Here is a 22993-nt window from a genome sequence, read left to right on the forward strand (position 1 = left end):
CCATCTGCGCACGCGCGGCATCCCGCGGCCATTTTCCTGAAGCCGCGGCCAGCAGAGCGCCGCTTCTGCGCACGCGCGGCCAAAGGAAGATGGCCGCCCCCACCGATCACCAATGCAATAACGAACACCGCGCTATTTTAAATCCCCTGGAAGAGGATTCCGGACTTTGGGCATCATGCGCACACCACTACGCCACCAACGGAAAACTACGCCAAATCTGGGTGAAGACACCACGCCCATGTGACCTGACCAGCCTGATTGACAGGCGAAAACGGAGACTTTGCAAAGTTATTTCGGCAACTTAGGTGGGTAATAAACGCATAACACACACACTAATGTAACGCCCACCTCTGCCCCTATTTAACGCTATTTTTATCCCATCTTCCAAAAACGTGGTGACAGGTTCCCTTTAATATGTGAGTACTCCCAAGATTTTCGGATAAGACCCCAGCATTCTCGGATTAGACGATATCCGAGCACGTTCATTCATCACTACCTCCTGACTTCCCCAACAGATGAGAAAGGAGGTCTGTCACCTGCTGATATTAGTGTTGTCCATTTCCATAGTAATTCTTCACTGACTTCTCTAAATCAGGAATGCTGAGAACTTTCTCCTCTGTGTCTACTGAAGCGAGCAGCGTGGCACTGTGCTGGGATATGTGCCAGTGCCTGGGGAAGTTTCAAAGAAACCAGGCTCCGGAATGTCTCCATTGCAGACCACAACCAGCTCTCCATCCGTGGGAGGAATGGCGTTGATGTAATGCTGCACTTTGCTATTACCTGTGGTTGCTAAACTGCTGAGCACACAGTTCGATGATGGACGTCAGAGCACAATTGACTTGCATTTCCCCGGGATTGCCCTCAGTTCATTATGGGCAGATCCAGATTAACTTGATGCACCAGGAACGGTTCCAAGTTACATTTCCTGTCTGGAACCTCCCATGTAAACTCTTGAGTTTGTCCATTAAATGAATATTTCTCAATAGTGGGTTATAAATTATAGGAGGGAATGGATCTTCCTTCAGTCACAACTTTTAGAAATGACAGACCGTGTTTGGCCTCCGATTCCCCATCTATTTCTTAAATCAGACTGAAAAGTGAATCTGGTACGATGGGATGTCTTGTAACACTTATAATTCTTACAACTCCCCTTGGTGTGGCTGAATCATATTTTGCATAGTCTGTATAGGAATTGTATAGGAGAGGGTTCCTAATGGCAAATCTGGAAAGTCTGCAATGGCAATCCACATTGGTGATATGAGAATGGACAAGATGGTGAACCCCATCTCTGAAATTATACACCAAAGGTTTGGGGTGTAATTCCATTCTTGAAATGAGTGGATCATTTAGCTGTGGAAACCCCTCTCTTATGCATGTCCTTGTCTAATTAACTAAAATTTACAACCTACATATTATTTTTTAAAATTATTTTATACAAAGAAATAATTTAAATTACAGAATTACTGGAATAACATACATTTTCCAGTTTTTCATAGCAATTTGAGAATGTGATTGTACTTCCAGTGGGACCATTTTGCTCTTTGCAGCAAAAGTTTGGCTCATGTTAAAATAAAAAAAACATTCAAATACACAAATGTATCCCACACTCCTAGCCCGGTATCCAGGAAATTGTAACCTATAACAGGAGAAGAATTTGGAGAAGAATCGTAGAGTGAAATCCTTCTTGGCCGGCTCTTTCCAGTATGTAATGTGAATAACACTAAATAAAATGGTCTTCTGATCGCTCTACAAAGGTCGTTACTTTTTCCGTCAAGTAATTTAGCGTCGATTTTGGCACGGGATGAAGCTGTTAATCGGGTAATGGAGGCAAGGTCAGGAGCCACAAGTCTGCTGCTATAGCAAGAACTCTACTACTTTGGGCACAAAGAGACACAATGAAGCCTAGAATATGGTGACTTTTGAAGCAGTTTGATCTGACCTCTTATAACTTGATAAATCTTAATGAATAAATATTAGTTAGAACTTGTTTTGGAGTGTGACAAACTGGGCAGTTGAATAGGGAACAATTTATAGAGGCCAGGAACCCCAGGAGCCTCTTTAAGAACGTCCACAACTGGGAACATTTGTTTCTCATCTTAATGGAGTGACAGTGTGCATACTCGACACCTCCTTTATTCATTCTTTATGGGTTTTCTGGTAATTGCCTAGTACACTGCTTGGTTTTTCTCCAACAGTCCCCTAAAAATGGAGCGACAGTCGAGCATTCGCATGGATGCTTCCTTCAGATGGGGGCTAAAGTGCATATCCATATTATGTGGCCATTGTGTGTATGGGGGAATTATTTAGTCGTGGTAGAAGGTTTTTGAGTATGAACAATTAGGTAATAAACTGACTTCTTTGCTTGTTGCCCATTGCCTTTTTTTCATTTAAACCTATATAGCAGCAGGATTTGTGTGAGTGTCACCGATTGCTGCAATGATGGATATTATTTGGATTGCGCAAAGACCTAATCACATGAGAGTTACAATTATGAATGTGGTCTTTCGGGTACATGACATGTGACGGATCCAGAGCTATTGATATCAATATTCCAAATTGCCATATTTCTTTTCCTGTGGATATTGACAGACCCAGGAATCCTCCACTTGCGCCATGTTACCAATAAGCCTTTAAATGTTCTCTATGTATAATACAAAGTGTTTCCATTTCTTGTGGCCTAGTAACTTTCTGTCCACTCCCGGTGGTCCATTCTTGTGCCAGAATGGCTTACATTTTTGTTGCAGGGAATGAGTTCATATGAAAGTGATCAGTCTTTGTACATGAATAATAGAATGAGCCTCCTTCATTAATAATGTCTTCCTTCTGCTGCTCCCCAGGAAATCATGGCATGGAGATGACAGTATGACATCTGTTACTCCATAGATTGTGGGGGCAGGGGTGGTGCGCTGTGGCCTCGTATTTTCACATCCGCGTTGAATTTACTGCTCTTATAGGATAAAATGGGAAGAAAACAGTCAAGTGAAGATGTAGCCCCTCTTTACTGTTCACTGGTTATGTCATGGTGCAAACAGATGGTTTGCAAAAGTTGGAGCTCTATATCTAAGGGCTCCAGGGCAATCAACCTGGTAAGAGATCAGCAATAATTGCACAATGTGGACTATGCACAGACCTTGATATATAGCATAGAATTCTTTATTATGGACATATTGGTGTGGACCCGGGTGTAGCTCTAACGTGGGGGTCTTGGAACATATGTGCATCTGTAAGCTCTGCTCCGGGCGGATCCTGCTGATGTGTTTAATGGAATCTGTCATGTAACCAGGAGTGGCCGACAAAGGCTGGATGCTGCCGTCCGGAGTGACAAGACGATGATCGATTGACAGAACGACCTGCAGGTGGACAGGAATCTGGGAAGGAGAAGGAGGATAATCAGTTTGTTACAGAATAGTACGACGTTTTAATAATAATAGTAATAATCTTTATGTATTTAGCGCCAACATATTCCGCAGCGCTTTATAATTCAGCAGGTCATATACAAGTCATAAGTAACACTGAATGTACATTGCCCACGATGAATACTGCCATTTTGGTCAGTTATTAGACGCCTCGCTTTTTCTTAATAATTTGACATAACGTATTTTTTTAGATATTGTTTTTTCTTGCTGAATGTTCTATTGTTGCTTCACGTAGTGACCTCTTTGTTCTGTTCTTTGCAGGAGTGTGTCTATAACCATTATCGCCGGATGTATTGACCACCTTACAACAGGCCTGGAGAGGAGACCGCTTTTAAATATGGTGCCTTACTCCCCCCAGACCCGGATCATCTTCCTGGCACTGCTCTTCTTCTCTGCTATCATCGTCACTGAGGCAGACAGTAAGTTGTTGGATTCTCTTTGTTATACTCTTACATTGTTATGAACTTTTAAGGGGTATATCTCTTTTGCAATTTACCTGCTATTATAAATCCTTTCTGTTTGAATGGAGGGATGATTAATTTTTTAGTGTCCATCTTTTTGCCTATTTTTTTTTTAGACACCTTGCAGTTGCAACCTTGGCAAGTAGTTTGCAGCCCAAGCTGACTCAATATTTGCAACCTGCTGGTGCTTTTCTGCAGCTGGCTGGACCTGGCAAGCATCAGTCCCCCTGTGCTTTTCCCGTGCTGCAGAGACAAGCCTAGCAGAGAATATACGGTCGTTAGTGCCATTGGTACAACCATGCCGCTTGTTTGAACTGTCAATCTTTAGTAGCACACCCCCCCCCCCTCCCCCCCGTCAAAGCAGGAAGATCCTAAACATTTAGTTGGAGAAAACTGTTTTTAATTCCAGCACAATGCAAATTCAGAGTCTGGTTATCCCAAAAAGGAGCTGGTAAAGGGACAATTGATCCCTATGTCAACCCTGACTGATTAAGATGGATTTATGTAATAGTATAAGACTCTTTCATCCATTCGTCAACTTTTGCTTCATGCTGCCCTACTTCATGTAGCTGTAGTTTGGATTATTGACAGTGAAAGTCTACCTACAAATACGTTTTTGAAAAGAAACAAGATTTTAGTCGCATTTTGTTTGAAATCTTACAGCGCAATATATTAGACCTAAATGTCCATTTATACAGTGAAAGAATAAATTGCCCGTAGCTGGTGCAAATGGACTATATGGAAAGGTTGGAAAGCGGAGCTTGTGTTTCCATTCTTAGTCATGTAGCAATGATTGCAAGGGCAGTTCATAGTTTGTTTCCTCATTTTACATTATCGCCAGCAGCACAATTGAGATGTATTCTTGACCAGTTGCAATAATTTTTTTTTTCTTATACACACCCGAAAGATGCTATCTAGTGATGAGCGAATATACTCGTTAGTCGAGATTTCTCAAGCATGCTCGGGGGTCCTCCGAGTATGTTTTAGTGCTCGGAGATTAAAGGTACCGTCACATTAAGCGACGCTGCAGCGATATCGACAACGATGCCGATCGCTGCAGCGTCGCTGTGTGGTCGCTGGAGAGCTGTCACACAGACAGCTCTCCAGCGACCAACGATGCCGGTCCCCGGGTAACCAGGGTAAACATCAGGTTACTAAGCGCAGGGCCGCGCTTAGTAACCCGATGTTTACCCTGGTTACCATTGTAAATGTAAAAAAAAAAACAGTACATACTCACCTTCTGATGTCCGTCAGGTCCCTGGCCGTCTGCTTCCCGCACTGACTGTGAGCGCCGGCCGTAAAGTAAAAGCAGAGCACAGCGGTGACGTCACCGCTGTGCTGTGCTTTACGGCCGGCCGGCAATTGTAAAACATTGCTGGCATCGTTGCTTTTGCTGTCAAACACAGCTGAATGATTTACATCTCCTAGCCATCTTGATTACATGTGGGGATTCCCTAGCAACCAGGTAACCCCCACATGTACTTATGCTGGCTAACAGATGTAAATCATTCAGCTGCGGCAAGAAAAACTAAATCTCCGAGCACTAAAAAATACTCGGGGGACCCCCGGGCGTGCTCGAGAAATCTCGAGTAACGAGTATATTCGCTCATGACTAATGCTATCCACAACAAACGAGTGTTTTGGTTTGGTTTAAACTGAGGGAACATTCAGACATTCGAGTATTGCCCCTGGTAAAAGACCCTTGACACAAGCTTTTGTCTTTGCAGTCGCAGGCATTGCCCATACTGCACAGTGGATACACCCAAGGCTACACTATGGGGAATGTATTAAGTCAGTGTGTTGTCCGTGTACAGATGGACAACTACTCTTCAGTGTTGGCAGCCTCCTCTATTCTCACCTGCTTTATGGACAGGCCAGTGGCAGTCTTAATAGCAGGCAGCTCCAACACCCACACATGATGCGGGTGAGCGGATAGAGCACCAAACAGCCCCAGACACTCCCTGACTGATCCACAAAAGGGAACATGAATCCGATACAAGAAATTAGAAATATGCTTCCTCATACTTGCACCCACTGAATAGTGCACATTCATGCATACTTTCAACACCAGATTGGCGGATATCTGTCCAAGCTCAGGCTTACTGATTTATGAGCTTCAGCTGTACTTAGTATTATACAGACCTTATAACAATGGCCTCTTATCTGAAAGTGTATTATTTGTTATAATAAAGCGTCTCCGTGTTGTTCTTCACATTGAGCGAGGCCTTTGTTCTGCAGATTGGAATAGCTTGCTGCTTGTAATACTCTGTATAATATAATTATTTTGCATCATTATTAGGCTTTACTGCCTCATCCGTCCTTTGTATTGTTTTGTATTTAACATGAATTAAAACTGCTTAACATACCAGCTTGGACACAGTAAATCCGCTGGTGTAGCTGGGATGGGGCAGAAGACAAGTGGCTCTTCATTGTGAGTCTGTGCTGGAGAGGGCCCAAGACTTGAGTCTATAGAAAAATGAACTGGCAGGTACTAGTTCCAGCTCTGTGCTGCGTTATCTAAGGATTTCATGAATAAGTCTGCATATCCGTTTCATATAATAACATGCTAGTCTTCTAATTGTCACCCCTGATCCCCAGTATTGCTGCTGTTTGCAAGATAAATTGTTTTATGAAAGAACCACAAATATATTTTCAGTTTTATCACTCCTGCTCTCTAGTGCATGAATAGGCAGGCTGCTTTCTCCGTGATGTCACTGCGGCTCTCTAGTGCATGGATAGACTGCTTTCTCCGTGATGTCACTGCTGCTCTCTAGTGCATGGATAGGCTGCTTTCTCCGTGATGTCACTGCTGCTCTCTAGTGCTTGGATAGGCTGCTTTCTCCGTGATGTCACTGCTGCTCTTTAGTGCTTGGATAGGCTGCTTTCTCCGTGATGTCACTGCTGCTCTCTAGTGCATGGATAGGCTGCTTTCTCAGTGATGTCACTGCTGCCCTTTAGTGCTTGGATAGGCTGCCTTCTCAGTGATGTCACTGATGGTCTCTAGTGAATTGATAGGCTGCCTTCTCGATGATGTCACTCATGGTCTCTAGTAAATGGACAGATTGCATTCTCAGTGAAATCACATCTCCGTCACCAATGTTCTTTAATGAATTTACTTCCTTGATAAAACTTTGATCTCGTTATATACGTTAGCAGAGTTATAACAGTATTCACTGATGAGCTGTGACAACTTCAAGGGTGGTTCTCATCAATAATAGATAAAAAGCAGCAATAGACGTAAGAGCTTGGTGGATCTCATGAGCTGATGATTACAATTTGAAATAACACAGTGGTAAAACCTGGATAAACTAAAGCCCCCCCATATAAATTAGGGAAAAGTTGGCGACATTGATGGGATGACTTAAGTGTAGAGATGCTTTCCAATTCTTCTCTGATAGATGAGGTTGGATTGAAGAAGGATCGGGCATCTCCCTCATGAACCGCGCAGCAGAAACATTACAAGAAAGCTGAAAATGACCAAAGAATCGCCTTCATTTCACAGCCTAGTCACTCACCCAGAAAAACTGCATAATAAAAGAGAAAGTTGCAATGGGAACTGGGCCTGAAAGTCAATTCTGTTCCTCTCTATTGCTAAACCTGTTTTCCATTTTATTTTCTAGCGTAAGCAGTAATATTATATTACGAGAATTGAGTCTCTGGTTTTATTGTTGCAATGCTCTATCTTCTGCATGTAAAATGCCCATTTGCATTCAGAAAGCCTGGAAAAAAATGTTGCGTCATTCTTCTGACTTGTTAATTGGATGGAGACGTGACTAAACTTACCGCTAAATAACAGGTTGATTTTTTTTTCTCCCTCTTTGGGTTCGATGCTGGAAAAAAAGAAGCCTCATAATAATAGAAAATAAGAAAAATCTGTCCAGTTTCCTGGGTGACCTGTCAGTTTATCTGTCACGGTGACCGTAAGCCCATTAAATCTTCCTTCAGCTGATTCCCTTTGATTGTTTTACACGTTCCCTCCAGGTCAGCCATATCTGGCTTGGTTTCAGGAACTGTCTGCAGGGGCTTAGAGAATTTCATTTCTTCTCCAGTTTAAAAGCTGAAAAGAAATGTTTAACCTCTCCCCATTGTCTCCATCCTCAATTTGTAGGAGACTACCTGAGAATATCTCACGTCTCCGGAATCAAAACCTGAAAGAAGGTGGCATCGGAGCGGCGACGAGGAACACGGCGTTATTTGTTTTAAATTGGATTCAGTGTTTAGCTCTCCGCTAGAAACTTCCCATTACTTCTCACAGGTCTGGATAGCCCTTGGCAAGACTGAGCTCTTAAGTGACGCTTGCTCATCCCTGACCCATTAATTCCTGGTCCTCACCAGAACCCCTCACATACAGCTCCAGACAGGGATGCTTGTGCGTTTTTGGTCGCTGTTTCCTACCCCGCACTCATCAGCTGTAAGAAGATTTTCTTTAATGGAGATGCAAAGAACTGTGCTATTTAATTAAATGCACGGCGCACAATTGAAGTGATTTCTGATCTAGAGAGATACACACATCTTATACGTTCTTATTAAACATTATTTCCACCTCGGGATGAAAATCACACTAGACAACACATTGCAGATTCTTAAAGGGCCACTATAAAAAGAATATCGTATTAAATTAGGCTGCTTATAAATACTTCTACAGCCGTAATTTACTGAAAACAGGAAGGAATGAATTTCATTCAGCTACACAGCAACTTCTGCTCTGGCTAAGCATACTATGGGGTTGCCCTTCACTTGGACAACCCTTTCTCAGTCACTGTATTTCCCCCAGTTATAATTATAACACCTATACTCCCCTCCCGGTGCCAGCACCGTTCCAGCGGGGCCAGCACTGCCTCTCCCGGGGCTCTCATGACACTGTTGTGTCACGCAATCCCTGCGGTCAATCACCAGCCACTTCACGGTCTCCTCCTTTTGACAAATCGGACATCCAGAGGAAGTCAGAGCTGCATTTGCCTTTTCAATTCTTCCGGATGTCAAATTTGTCAAAAGGAGAAAACAGTGAAGTAGCCACTGATTGCCTGCAGATTTCTAGAGATCCGGTGCCATCACTACTGGAATGAAGACAATGTGACGGAGGTATATCCCGGTGGACATACTGTGGATTTATTATTGGCAGCACATGAGTGGCACCTCCGTTACATTGTCTTCATCCAGATTGGTCCTTTCAAGACCGGAGTCTTTGCAGCAGCCGTGTGATAATTATATATCTAAGATACACGTTGCTTTGTAGCAACCATACTAGGTGAGTGGATTCCCTTCCCTTACACCTCATTGTTTATTGGTTAAGACCCTATTGTGCTCTCTTTTTCCAGTTTTCTCTACTCCCAACACAACCGGAATGGCATCGGAGGAGAGCATAGGTGTGTTATTGTCCGAGCAGTGAAGAACCCCTTTTAAAGGATGGAGGATCGAGGAGCAAAAACCTATGCTCATTTTCTGACACCAAGGGGTTTGATTCTTTTCCTTCATACACCTGGAGATAAAATCTACCATTGGAAGAACCCCAAATTGAGTGCATTGCCTTCTAATGGAGCATCAAGAAAAAATGCATTCATCTGCAGTTTTCTTCAGTTTGCCATTATACCATACTTTTACAATGATTGTGTTTATAGGTAGTATAGCCCTTTAATATGCTGGAAATGTTTTACTAAAACCTTATAAATTTCCACAACCAACTTATAAAGAAGTGATGTAAAAGACAATCAGCTGATGACTGCACCGACGTTATTCCCTCCGCGGTTCTCTAATGTTGACATAAGGTGGATTTCACGGTGACATCCTGATAATTCCCGTAGACGTATGATTAGAACATGTTTATTTTCATGCAGGGCGGCAATTCCTCAGCGCTGTGGGATTATCTCAGGATTTGAGCTGATTATTGGGATGCACATATTGCTCGTGCTATTGAATTTGATTCACGTTACAACGCAACTTTGTTTAAACAGCTTGTGTAATATTTGTCTCTACAAGGGACCCCGAGATAACGTTTAATTATCGTGCATTGAAAGGTGCGGCACAGTTTTTATGAGTTATATGAGAGGATTTTATAATTGAATATTTGGCCTGTGAGCATTTATAATACACGATGCATGATATGAAGGGCACCTGCTAGACTGCCGTTTCCATAATATCGCTACCATTTAGTAAATGGATAGGCCATCTTCTTTGATATCACAATTTCTCATCAATTGAGTGGGTAGGCTACATTTTCAGTGATGTCCTCGCTCTCTACTCAATGGATAGGCTGCATTCTCAGTGATGTCCTCGCTCTCTAGTGATGGATAGGCTGCATTCTCCGTGATGTCCTTGCTCTCTAGTGAATGGATAGGCAACATTTTCAGTGATGTCCTCGCTCTCTAGTGAATGGATAGGCTACATTTTCAGTGAGGTCCTCGCTCTCTAGTGAATGGATAGGCTACATTTTCAGTGATGTCCTCGCTCTCTAGTGAATGGATAGGCTACATTTTCAGTGATGTCCTCGCTCTCTAGTGAATGGATAGGCTACATTTTCAGTGATGTCCTCGCTCTCTAGTGAATGGATAGGCTACATTTTCAGTGATGTCCTCGCTCTCTAGTGAGTGGATAGGCTGCATTCTCAGTAATGTCACAGCTCTCTAGTGAGTGGATAGGCTGCATTCTCCGTGATGACACTACTCTTAGTGAATGGATTGGCTGCATTCTCCGTGATGTCACCGCTCTCTAGTGATGGATAGGCTGCATTCTCAGTGATGTCACTCCTCTCTAGTGATGGATAGGCTGCATTCTCAGTGATGTCACTGCTATCTAGTGAATGGATAGGCTGAATTCTCGGTGATGTCACTGCTATCTAGTGAATGGATAGGCTGCATTCTCCATGATGTCACTGCTCTCTAGTGAATGGATAGGCTGCATTCTCCATGATGTCACTGCTCTCTAGTGAATGGATAGTGTCATGTCGGATGCTGTTCACACTAGGGCGTCCGACAGCAGTAATTCCACTTACGTCCACTACACGCTCAGTGGCGTCGGCTAGATTTTATCCAGCTTGCTTGGGGTTAATGTAGCTGGTAATCAGGTTGGAGGCTGGGTCACGCCCACGGCCTTTAAATAGTCGTGCTGGACTTTGGGCATCGCCGATTATAGCTTGTGCTTTATGCCTGCTGATTCCGGTCTGGAGTGGTGGTCTTGTTGTAGGAATATCGTATCTGGTGGTGTATAATCCTTTGTCATATTCCTCCTTCCTATTTGTATTTGTTTTGCCCTGTGCACATTATAGTGTATTCCTGTGTGTCTGCGGCGTGGTGCGTTTTTCAGTTTTCCCTGTCTGTGCTTTCTGTGGGGATTGGTGTGTGGTCTCTTCACTGGGTGGCGGGTGGTGGTTTCAGCTTAGGGCTGAAACAGGGGTCAGGCCTGGCGGCCCAGACATGCACACCTTAAGGGCTCATTTCCACATGCAAGGCACACGTCCGTATCTCGCATGTGAAAACCAAGCTGTGGAGCCGGCACTCCAGAGCGGAGCGTGCGGCCGCATAGGAACACATGGAGCTGCACAGCTCCGCTCCAAAGTGCCTGCGCCAGAGCTTGGATTCCACATGCGAGATACGGACGTGTGCCTCGCATGTGGAAATGAGCCCTTGGTGTAACTTCTGGGAAAGGGACAGACAGGGTTTCCCTAGCCTGAGGGATATCGCAGGGGCCCGGGTAACCAACCTTAGTCTACCCAGTTCCCCCGTGATAGATAGGCTGCATTCTCCGTGATGTCCTTGCTCTCTAGTGAATGGATAGGCAACATTTTCAGTGATGTCCTCGCTCTCTAGTGAATGGATAGGCTACATTTTCAGTGATGTCCTCGCTCTCTAGTGAATGGATAGGCTACATTTTCAGTGATGTCCTCGCTCTCTAGTGAATGGATAGGCTACATTTTCAGTGATGTCCTCGCTCTCTAGTGAATGGATAGGCTACATTTTCAGTGATGTCCTCGCTCTCTAGTGAGTGGATAGGCTGCATTCTCAGTGATGTCACAGCTCTCTAGTGAGTGGATAGGCTGCATTCTCCGTAATGTCACTACTCTTAGTGAATGGATTGGCTGCATTCTCAGTGATGTCACCGCTCTCTAGTGATGGATAGGCTGCATTCTCAGTGATGTCACTCCTCTCTAGTGATGGATAGGCTGCATTCTCAGTGATGTCACTGCTATCTAGTGAGTGGATAGGCTGCATTCTCCGTGATGTCACTGCTCTCTAGTGAATGGATAGGCTGCATTCTCAGTGATGTCACTGCTCTCTAGTGAATGGATAGGCTGCATTCTCAGTGATGTCACTCCTCTCTAGTGATGGATAGGCTGCATTCTCAGTGATAGCAGTGACATCACTGAGAATGCAGCCTATCCATCACTAGAGAGGAGTGACATCACTGAGAATGCAGCCTATCCATTCACTAGAGAGCAGTGACATCACTGAGAATGCAGCCTATCCATTCACTAGAGAGCAGTGACATCTAGTGAATGGATAGGCTGCATTCTCAGTGATGTCACTGCTATTTAGTGAATGGATAGGCTGCATTCTCGGTGATGTCACTGCTATCTAGTGAATGGATAGGCTGCATTCTCCATGATGTCACTGCTCTCTAGTGAATGGATAGGCTGCATTCTCCATGATGTCACTGCTCTCTAGTGAATGGATAGTGTCATGTCGGACGCTGTTCACACTAGGGCGTCCGACAGCAGTAATTCCACTTACGTCCACTACACGCTCAGTGGCGTCGGCTAGATTTTATCCAGCTTGCTTGGGGTTAATGTAGCTGGTAATCAGGTTGGAGGCTGGGTCATGCCCATGGCCTTTAAATAGTCGTGCTGGACTTTGGGCATCGCCGATTATAGCTTGTGCTTTATGCCTGCTGATTCCGGTCTGGAGTGGTGGTCTTGTTGTAGGAATATCGTATCTGGTGGTGTATAATCCTTTGTCATATTCCTCCTTCCTATTTGTATTTGTTTTGCCCTGTGCACATTATAGTGTATTCCTGTGTGTCTGCGGCGTGGTGCGTTTTTCAGTTTTCCCTGTCTGTGCTTTCTGTGGGGATTGGTGTGTGGTCTCTTCACTGGGTGGCGGGTGGTGGTTTCAGCTTAGGGCTGAAACAGGGGTCAGGCCTGGCGGCCCAGACATGCACACCTTAAGGGCTCATTTCCACATGCGAGGCACACGTCCGTATCTCGCATGTGAAAACCAAGCTGCGGAGCCGGCACTCCAGAGCAGAGCGTGCGGCCGCATAGGAACACATGGAGCTGCACAGCTCCACTCCAAAGTGCCGGCACCAGAGCTTGGATTCCACATGTGAGATACGGACGTGTGCCTCGCATGTGGAAATGAGCCCTTGGTGTAACTTCTGGGAAAGGGACAGACAGGGTTTCCCTAGCCTGAGGGATATCGAAGGGGCCCGGGTAACCAACCTTAGTATACCCAGTTCCCCCGTGATAGATAGGCTGCATTCTCCGTGATGTCACTGCTCTCTAGTGATGGATAGGCTGCATTCTCAGTGATGTCACTGCTCTCTAGTGATGGATAGGCTGCATTCTCAGTGATGTCACTGCTTTCTAGTAAATGGATAGACAGCATTTTCAGTACTATCACTTCTGGTCTCCTCTGAATGGGAAAGCTGCTTTCTCATTGATGTCACCATAGCTGTCTAGCGAATGGATAGGCCACATTCTCAGTTATCTCCGCTGCTGTCTTGTAAATGGATAGGCTGCATTTTCAGTGATGACCCTGTTGACCATTTATATAGTTACTAGGATGTATAAAGTAGTCATAAATATTGCCAGCCTGTAAAAACTTGCTCTTTTTTATTGTATGCAAACAACAAGCACATTTTTAGATTCTATATTTTGGGATTCACAGCATTGTAATCTGATAAATGTCACACATTAGGCATTGAGTCAGTTGAAGATATTGGGACAAACTGAACCTCATACTTTGCCTCAGGTACCATTAGCCAGAAAAGACTCGTCCGGCGGCTGTGCAATCACGGGAAAGTGCTACAATTTGTAGACTATGCAATTTTGCGCCAGAGAAAATCAGGTGGTTAAAGGAAGGAAACTTCTCTGACAATAGAGATAACTGGCGACTCTGACTCATTTTTGTAAAACTTTTTTCGCCTGACATCTTTACATACAATAGTACTTTGCGGGAAAGTTCTGAACTTTGAAGTGGAAGTGTGCGTAAAACACGCTCCTCGTGTCTAAAACCTCCCAGTCAAGTACAATGAACCAGAGCTGGGAGAAAACCACTTACAGTGAAAGGATGAGAAGTATCCAGCTATTGAATGACAATTTCGTCTTACTAGACTCCTCCGCACGCCTATTGTTTCATCCAAGCATTCCATTTATACAAAGACGGATAGATTTCTGGTGTACAAGAAATGTGCATATATATCAGAAAATGGATTCTGGGTATAGAATAATACTCCCACCTGTTCTGATGCATCATATGTCAGGGAGCCTTGAAAACCAAGGTTACAAATACCTGTATGGAGTCATCCCTTAAAATTGAAAGGTCATCAGTAACTGAGTGGGAAGATTCAACCCCAATACTCCTGCAGATCGGCAAAGTGAAGGTGTCACGCCGTAAACGGCGATAAAGGGGCAGGACGGCGTACTGGAACCCGCACCTGACCCTGCCACAATAATGGGGCCCTGGCTTTCCCTTATCTCAGGGGTACCTATGATGGTTAGGAGGCCTGAGCCGCCAGCTTATCCCTGTCTCCTGAGTTGGCCCTATCAGGGGCCCCCTCTCCCCCCGGGAGGTGGACTGCACCAGTGTAACTATACAACAGACAACAGACAAGGTAACTAATAGTCTCAAACTCACCAAATCCTCACACAACCACAGAGGAAACACAGAGAAGAGAAGAAATAAACTAGGAAGGAAAACAGGTTTTACATGCAACCAAAACAGCAGACACCAATCTCTGTAAATAAACCTCCAACTCCAACACTACGCTCCTTCAGCCTCCAAGCCAGGCAGTAGAACTGCTCACTGACAATAGCTGAAGTCAGGACTGGGTCTATATAGAGGATCAGATTACAAGATCCACTTCAGCTGAGAGACCCAGCTCTCAGCAACACAGCAATAAGGTTAACTCCTGCACTGCTGGCACAAAGCAGCCAGGTCAGACTACAGGTGAAGAGCTTCTGTTCACTGTGTGTGAACGAGGCCCAGAGCGCTGCGGTTCTCTGGAACCTCTCTGTCGCGGTAGCCCCGTGACAGAAGGGATGCAGAGCAGATGTTAATTCTTCCAGAAAATATTTGATACAGGTATAGCAGTTAATCCTACAGGCAGCTGTGCTTTCCTCTGTCTTAGGCCGGGATCACACACAGCGAGATACGGCCGAGTCTTGCCGGTTAAAACCAAGCTCTGGCACCGGCACTCCGGAGAGGAGCGTGCGGCCGCACAGCAATACATGGAGCTGCATACTCCGCTCTGGAGTTCCGGTGCCAGAGCTTGGTTTTAACCTGCGAGACTAGGCCGTATCTCACTGTGTGTGATCCCGGCCTTATTTGTGTGAATGGGGAATAAGCTGCAGTACCTGGCACAGCCATAATTGTTTGTGCAGGGCAGTAACTGTGGAAACAGTCTACTGAAGCAAAGGAACCAAAATCGCCCCCCCCCCCAGTAATAAAACGCCATTGCGTATCCGAAGGATAATCAAAAAGTGTCCATAGTCTTTAAACGCCAATACAGCGAGTGAATTTTTTTTTTTTACGTACAGTTTTTATTTTTTAATTCCTTTTTTAGACCCCTTGTTATGTGATTTTTAGCCCCATCCAAGTCTCAGATTTGTCTCTAGTAGGTTTGTTTACCACCCAGTAATATAGGCTGACTACGGGGTCTTTGTGTCTATCCACGGTCCTACTTTCTTCATTAACTCATGTATTGGCAAAGCTTCTAGACCGCTTTTAGTTCCTTTTATACACTCTCCTAACTTTTTATAACCTGTTTCTCCTCTCTACATTTTGTGGAAATCTATGAACTGTCGCTCCTTGCTGCTATGTCTTAAGGCACGGTCAGATGGCCGTATAACACGGACAACAATCGCATCGTAAAGCACGGACTGGCTGGCAGCTCTCCAGATCATAGTGTGACAGCTGCATCAAAATACATGAAGCTGCATCGCTCGGGTCTGGAGAGCCGCCAGCCAGTCCAAGAATTGTGATGCGATCTTTGTCCGTGTGAAACAGCCGTCTGACTGTGCCCCAAGGTCAGGTGCAGATGAGCGTTTTTTTGGTCCTAGTGCGATCCTACTAAATATCGATCACACTCGGACCAATGTTATTCTATTGGGCTGTGCACATGTCAGATTTTTTTCTCTGAGTCAGAAGAATAAACGACTGCATGCACAAATTTGATTGCACTCAGCCATGCAAGTTTGTCAGTCCGTGGAAAACATCGGACTGCACTTGGATGACATCTGAGTGCAGTCTGATTTCCCTGACTGACAGAATTGAGAAGATGGAGAAAAAATGTCTGTATCATCTCCTCATACGAGCGAATCGGATCACACACTGATCAAACTGATCAGATTGTGATTAGGATAATCATATCTATTGTCTCGGATGAGAGAATCTATGGACGTCTGTACCTGCCCTAACATTGAGAGAAGAGGGGTGTGTAGGGGCACATCTGAAATTATCAGAAGCTTTGACAGATTTGTAATATTGTTGCAAAAGCACGGAGCTTGGTAAGGGTATGTGCACACGTTAAGTATTTGGTGCAGAAATTCCTGCGCCATTTCTGCATCTCTCGACAGAAAAAAGCATTTTTTTTACTTGTTTTTGCTGCAGCTTTTTCACCCATTGATTAGTATGGCTAAAATCTGCAGCAAAAACACAGGAAGAATTGACATGCTGCAGTTTTAACGTGTGCATGAGACTTCAGAATTCACACTCTATTTGCTGGCATAAGGAAACCCCCCAAAAAAATAAAAAAAATCTGCATGAAAGTATGTATCTGTGTATGTGTGTGTATATAATCTAAATATATACATCCCGATATACTTTATGAAATATTCCTTTACATTGCAGACTTATAGGCAAGATTTACATTTTTTTTGTCTTTCCATACTTACATGTTTTTCATCGCTCTTTCTCTTGGCAGGTATTACCATAAAGTGCATCCTAAACCTCCTGGCTCACGAATAGAATTCCTGAGACACCGACACTGACTCTGTAAGCAGGCAGAGTTTATAGGGGAGAAAATCAATAGGATTGTAACTCGCCACACCAGTTCAGTTCTATGCGGAATCCATGGTGTGCTGGATGTGATCGCTATTGCCTCTGTATTACGGCTGTCCCACACGTCCAGATAATTCCGGTACCGGAATAAATCGGTACCGGAGTTATCCGTGTCCGTGTGCCTGGGAACTCACGGAGGCCATACGTGCGGCACACGTGTGCCGCCCGTATGGCGAGTGGGTACCACATGGAGCGTGTGGTACCCACTCTGCATGGTGCTGAAGCTGCGATTCATATCTTCCATGCAGCAACGTTTGCTGTAGAGAAAATATGAAGAATAGTGTTTAAAATAAAGATCCATGTGTCCGGCGCCCCCCCACCCCCTGTGCGCCCCCCCCGCTGGTCAGAAAATACTTACCCGCTCCCTCGCTGCTTCCTGGTTTGGCCGCGGCTTCTCCTGCATGCAGTCACCTGGGCCCGATCATTTACAGTCATGAATATGTGGCTCCACCTCCCATAGGGGCGGAGCCGACTATTCATGATTGTAAATGATCGGCCCCACGTGACCGCATACAGTAGGAGGCGCGGCCAGACCAGGAAGGAGCGAGGGAGCGGGTGAGTATTTTCTGACCAGCGGGGGGGCGCACAGGGGGTGGGGGGGCGGCGGACACATGGATCTTTATTTTTAACACTATTCTTCATATTTTCTCTATAGCAAACGCTGCTGGAGAGAAGATATGAATGGCGGCTTCAGCACCATGTGGGGGGGACAGCGCTTACTGTAGCGCTGTCTCCTGCACGCACACGGACCCCAGACGGAGAATGTCCGTGTGAGGTCCGTGTTTTACGCGGACCCATTGACTCTATTGGGTCCGTGTAAAACGTGCGCTCCCACGAACACTGACATGTCTCCGTGTTTGGCACACGGAGACACGGTCCGCAAAAAATCAATGACATCTGCACAGATGCATTGATTTTTATGGGTCTACGTGTGTCAGTGTCTCCGGTACGTGAGGAAACTGTCACCTCACGTACCGGAATCACTGACGTGTGAAACCGGCCTTAGAGACAATGACTGGTTTTCATACCAGAAAATCACAAATGAATGAAAATAAAAAAAATAAATTAAAAAAAACCTTCAGCAGCACTAGTTATCAGCAATGGAAGAATAGAAGATACTGAAATCCCATATAAAGGGAACCTGCAGGGCATGGCGCACCTGCCTGACCTCAGGACCATAGATTTTGTTGGTTATCTCTGCTCATTTGCTTTGTGCCTGGCTGCTGGTGACAAAGCAGACGAGCGACAGAGGTCATTTTGTGATTCACACTTCAATACAATCAATACCCCTGACTGCAATGTCTCAAAGTGGAAATCTAAACTTTTATTTCTGGTCATTAAGGAGTGAAATTTACTTACCGGTTGTCTGCCCTGACAGGAAGAGATCACCGCTCCGACCTTATGTGGAACAGACCAAGAAGCCTCATTAAAAGGATATGGCTGTGAAGAGATACAAAGGGGCAGGAGACCAAAAGTGCGACATTAGGCAGCTGCAACATATGAAAAAAAAAAAAAAATAAATAAATATATATATATATATATATATATATATATATATATATATATATATATATATATATATACAGCTTCATCCATGGTCACAATCCGACACAGATGCTATAGATCACTATACGCAGCCCAGCATGTACTCTGCAGGAATAAAAACGGGGTGAAGAGCTGAGACAAGAGGTGGCCGTGGCCATATCACCATGTAGAGGGCACCGGCTCTATTGCGTTTCTTCAGATAAGTGTGCGAGATTTCCTTTTTATATTGGATCCATTCTTTGCTAAGTCTGACTATTTTTGCTGAGGCTCAAGACAGCATCTCGCGTCTCAATGTTGCACAGTTCTCTTGCTCAGACATTTTACTGATTTTTTTTTTTTTCCCCCTTGCACCTTTTACCTTTATGTGTGTCCTGCACCACTGCCAGTATTTGATGAGTGAACCTCCTGACTCGGGGTAAAACTGGCTGGTCCTGTTGTGGGAGGAAGCTGTTTGTACAAGTTGTGAGTGATGAATACAGATTATTATCTGTACAATATATCACAGACCGTACATAGAACAGGTTCTCACCTCTGGTTTACGAAAAAAAAAAGCGCGGAGTGGGGAGGAATTTGCAGAAAAACAAATAGATTATAATGACATTAATTGTTTAATCTGCCGTGGTGCTCTACGTCCTAGGATCGTGCCACGCCTGTAGTCTTTATGGCCAGGTGTGAAGTCTCTCTATCACCATCCATAGCATTGATTACATGTATTAGGCCACGCTGTCAATTATGCGTCACAATGTCGGCTTTCACTGGTTTTGCAGGACGTGCAACTTTTTCTTCCCCACCAAATTCTTCTTTTCTCAGTTCTAAGAAAAACGACTTCTGCGTAACCTCTTCTGGTCATTTCCTTCCCACACTTTGCTCATTTCATTGCTGCCCTATGACGTGCCTCAGCTTGTCGCAGTAGTCATCACCTTCCTCCGATGTAAACAGCCTCGTATATGAATATTCATTTAGGTAGTCACGTAGCAGCTGACGCTCATGTCCTGAAGCGTATACGTGGTGAGAGCCTCACCTGAGACACGTCATGGGGACCATGTCCACCCTATGGGCCATTACTAGACTCTTGCATGTCTCCTGATTTCATACAATATTAAGTAGAGATTTGCTTTCATGAATTTATGCAGAAGTAGTGGAACGCTCCTTTAGATGAGAATACAGCACCTCACTGAGGCATCATATGGCAGTACATAGAGGAAATTTGGGTCCTCAATCCGAGGCTGAATACATAGAGGACCCATGAATGCTGCTTTGTTCCTGATCCTTCCTTTTTTTTGCAATTCTTAAGCTCCCCCGATGCGGTTTCTTCATCAAGTCTCCTTTTTACTCTTGTAGCCTCCTGTTCAGTGATACCTCCATCCTGCTCATCACACAGTTATAGGAGTATTTCTATCAAGTCCCAAGTAGTGAGAGCTGCTCTGGTTAAAGAGATCCGTAGACTCACAGGACCGTAAACTTGCAGTATTTTCCCCTCTTATCATGGCAGCTTTGTTCTGTAGAAGTCTCACATCAGCGTCTTGTCCACCGAGGTTTGTCCACTTGTTAGATGTCATTGTAGCGTGCCGTGACCTTTTTATATTTCCTCTGCCTCCCGATCCACCTCATAGGTTGGTGAAGAGACTGAGATTAAGACGTGAGCAGTTTTAATGGCTGATCTGACATTTCAGCCTGGATTCCTCCATCTGATTAGCTGGTGAAAGCCAGACACTAGCAGCTGAAGCAGGACACTGTCCCCCTTGCTGAACATGCTGTAAGCTACGGCGCTGCTCATCGTATTCATTATAAGATTGGCAATTAAATGCCATCGGTTCCCCTCGGTGAAAGGTTTGCTAACATCTTTCCAAGGAAACAAACATGCAGGTGGATCAACACCTGGGATGTCAGGTGCCACCGCTGATGGAATGTAATGAAACATTGCAAATGAGAAGAGCGTTAGTAGATAAGGACAATTATTGATCATTAACGCAGATTAAGATGTCATAGGGTGAGATGTGCACTGGAGCTTGAGAAGAATCTGCAAGGAATAATTAGCTAAGACGGCTCGGATGCTGGTTATCAATATGAGGGATGTCAGGGTTACACAAGATTGTGACAATACCGACTAGCAAATCTAGCTAATATTAAACAACCCCCCATCAAGACCGCCATTAGCGCTCCCACAGAGGTTATCTAGAATGTGTTAACCCCTGTTCTTAATGGGAGCCTTTTAGTTGTATTGCACCATCACAACCACTGTGGTGTGCTTCTGTTTTTTTTTAATAACTGTATTATTATGCATTTAGATAATTTGTATGATATTACATTGTGTAACCCACAAATTTGGAGGCATGGCTTCAGCCTGGACGATGTGACTACTACCGAGAACACTAGATGACCAGGGGGAGATTGTTAGCATAAAGCTCTTATGGTTATAACTTTTGCTTCTTACACAAAAGTATGTCTACAAGCCTGATGCTACAACTATTAATGTAGAGGTGATAGTGTAGAAGGGTGTCGATGTCAGGTTGGCTGAAAAGCAGTGCTCTACGCTAGGAATTGACTAAGCATTTCAAATGTATTGTTACCCTATCGGGTGCCCTATGTTTGCCTTCCGCTGCCTCATCTGCTCAGATTTGCACTTAGTTCCTCCTATTTCCAAGATGGCGTATCCCGTAAGTTTGGGAGCCCAATGGTAAGTCTAAACCAGGCCGTTCCTACCTTTCTTTTACTGTTGGATTGGAAAAGCCGAGGAGGTCTGGTTCAGTTTTACCGAGGCACTCCTCATGCTACTGCAGTGAGCATTATGGAAGAAGGAGGAAAGGAATAACCATCTTGGCAATGGAGGGCACCAGGTCGAGTGACGATGATGAAAAATGTATAGCACACTTTTCAGTTTCAGAATGAAGGGTCACTTTAAAGAAGCACTCCCATTACAATTTTTATTAGCTAAACAAATACAAATGTAAGTGTAGTGTAGGTGTATTCATATAGTCACCGATCACCGTCTTCTCTGGGTTCCAGCACCGCTTCGGTCCTATTCTGAATGACTGTGATATGGAGAGCCGGAACGTTACCCGACTCTGTGTAAGCTGGAAGTGGCTCTGACAGTATAATATTATGGAGAGTCCTAACGGATCCATAGAATTACATTGTAATAGTGACTTCAGGCTCATACATAAGCCACAGTGTGAGCCGACAAGTTGGAATAGCCGTCACGTGACTCATAAGAGGACGGGAGAGGCACTGGAAACCTGAGATGATGGCGATCAGTGAGTATATTAATATACCTACATTTATACAGGTTTGGTCCCCAAAAATGGAATGGGAGTGCGCGTCTTTATGCTTTTGTGAGTAAAAAGCATGCCAATCTGCCCTTGTTATACATAGTAGAAGAGACATAGACAATCTACTCCCTGCATACTGCAAGCGACAGCGTGAACCTCACAACCTCTGCCTGCATATTGTTATGGGGGTGAATTGAGTCCCTACGTGCCTTGGTAATACATCAAGTATTGGAGCCAAGCTGCAATACAGAATCTATGAGATGGGGGAAAAAATGACGTGCTTCTCCAAGCATCCCCTTTAACTGAAAAAAAAAAACAATTGCGGTAAAGGTCTGCCCCAAAACAACATATATCATCCATCCCCAGGATAATTGATAAATGTATGATTTGGGGGTCCGACCACTGGTTGCAAGAACCGATGTGCGAATGAGCTGGTGGTGTTCATGTGCAACTACCGCTGTCTTTAAGATCGGTGGTCATACTTGTTATCACTCCTTTCACACAAGGGACTTTGAAAACCCCGTTTTGTGGATTGTTCTCAGCAAATGGACAAACCTCATACTTCTAACCTTTGTGTGTCCTCTGCTTGTTGAGCAGGCACTGCCTTCACACTATCAACATCATTGTTCCTTTTTTTTCTAATAAGGAAAGCAAGGATACTCCGATCCATTTCCTAAATTATTTAAATGGATTCAGCTGCCCCCCATTGACTTGAATTTCATCGTTCTGCATTCTAGTATCTATAGCAATAGGGGAGTGCTGACTGATCCCCAGTAGTGTGAACAGAGCCTAATGCTCCCTGCACACGTTAGAATAATGACCGCAAAACATGCCGATATCGATGGGTTCGGACAACGCTCTAACGTATGAGAGCCCTGGACAATTTATTGTCGGGGGAGGTATCGATCGAGCATGTCTGATGTCGGACTGCCAATCTTTTTGTTCCCTTTCTCATAAGAGACTGGAGCACCCGGCAGGATGAGCGCTTCTGGGCATGGGGAGATGGTGGAGATTGCTGCCGGGTAAATGAT

At 44.6% G+C, this 22993-nt stretch overlaps 1 protein-coding gene across 17 annotated transcripts in view; it reads left to right on the forward strand.

The window, feature by feature from the left end:
* Nucleotides 1-22993, forward strand: part of PTPRF (protein tyrosine phosphatase receptor type F) — a 1035200-nt gene that overhangs the window by 808459 nt on the left and 203748 nt on the right. For 16 of the 17 annotated variants that reach the window (XM_077275903.1, XM_077275904.1, XM_077275915.1 and 13 more), the window contains one exon: nucleotides 3678-3835. In XM_077275903.1, coding sequence (XP_077132018.1) covers nucleotides 3754-3835 — 82 coding nt within the window. In that variant the 5' untranslated portion in view covers nucleotides 3678-3753. Of the gene's footprint in view, nucleotides 1-156; nucleotides 306-3677; nucleotides 3836-22993 lie in introns of those variants that run through there. The other variant, XM_077275905.1, reaches the window with a different exon arrangement.

Source organism: Ranitomeya variabilis, chromosome 8, assembly GCF_051348905.1.
Source record: "Ranitomeya variabilis isolate aRanVar5 chromosome 8, aRanVar5.hap1, whole genome shotgun sequence".
Lineage (NCBI taxonomy): Eukaryota > Metazoa > Chordata > Amphibia > Anura > Dendrobatidae > Ranitomeya > Ranitomeya variabilis.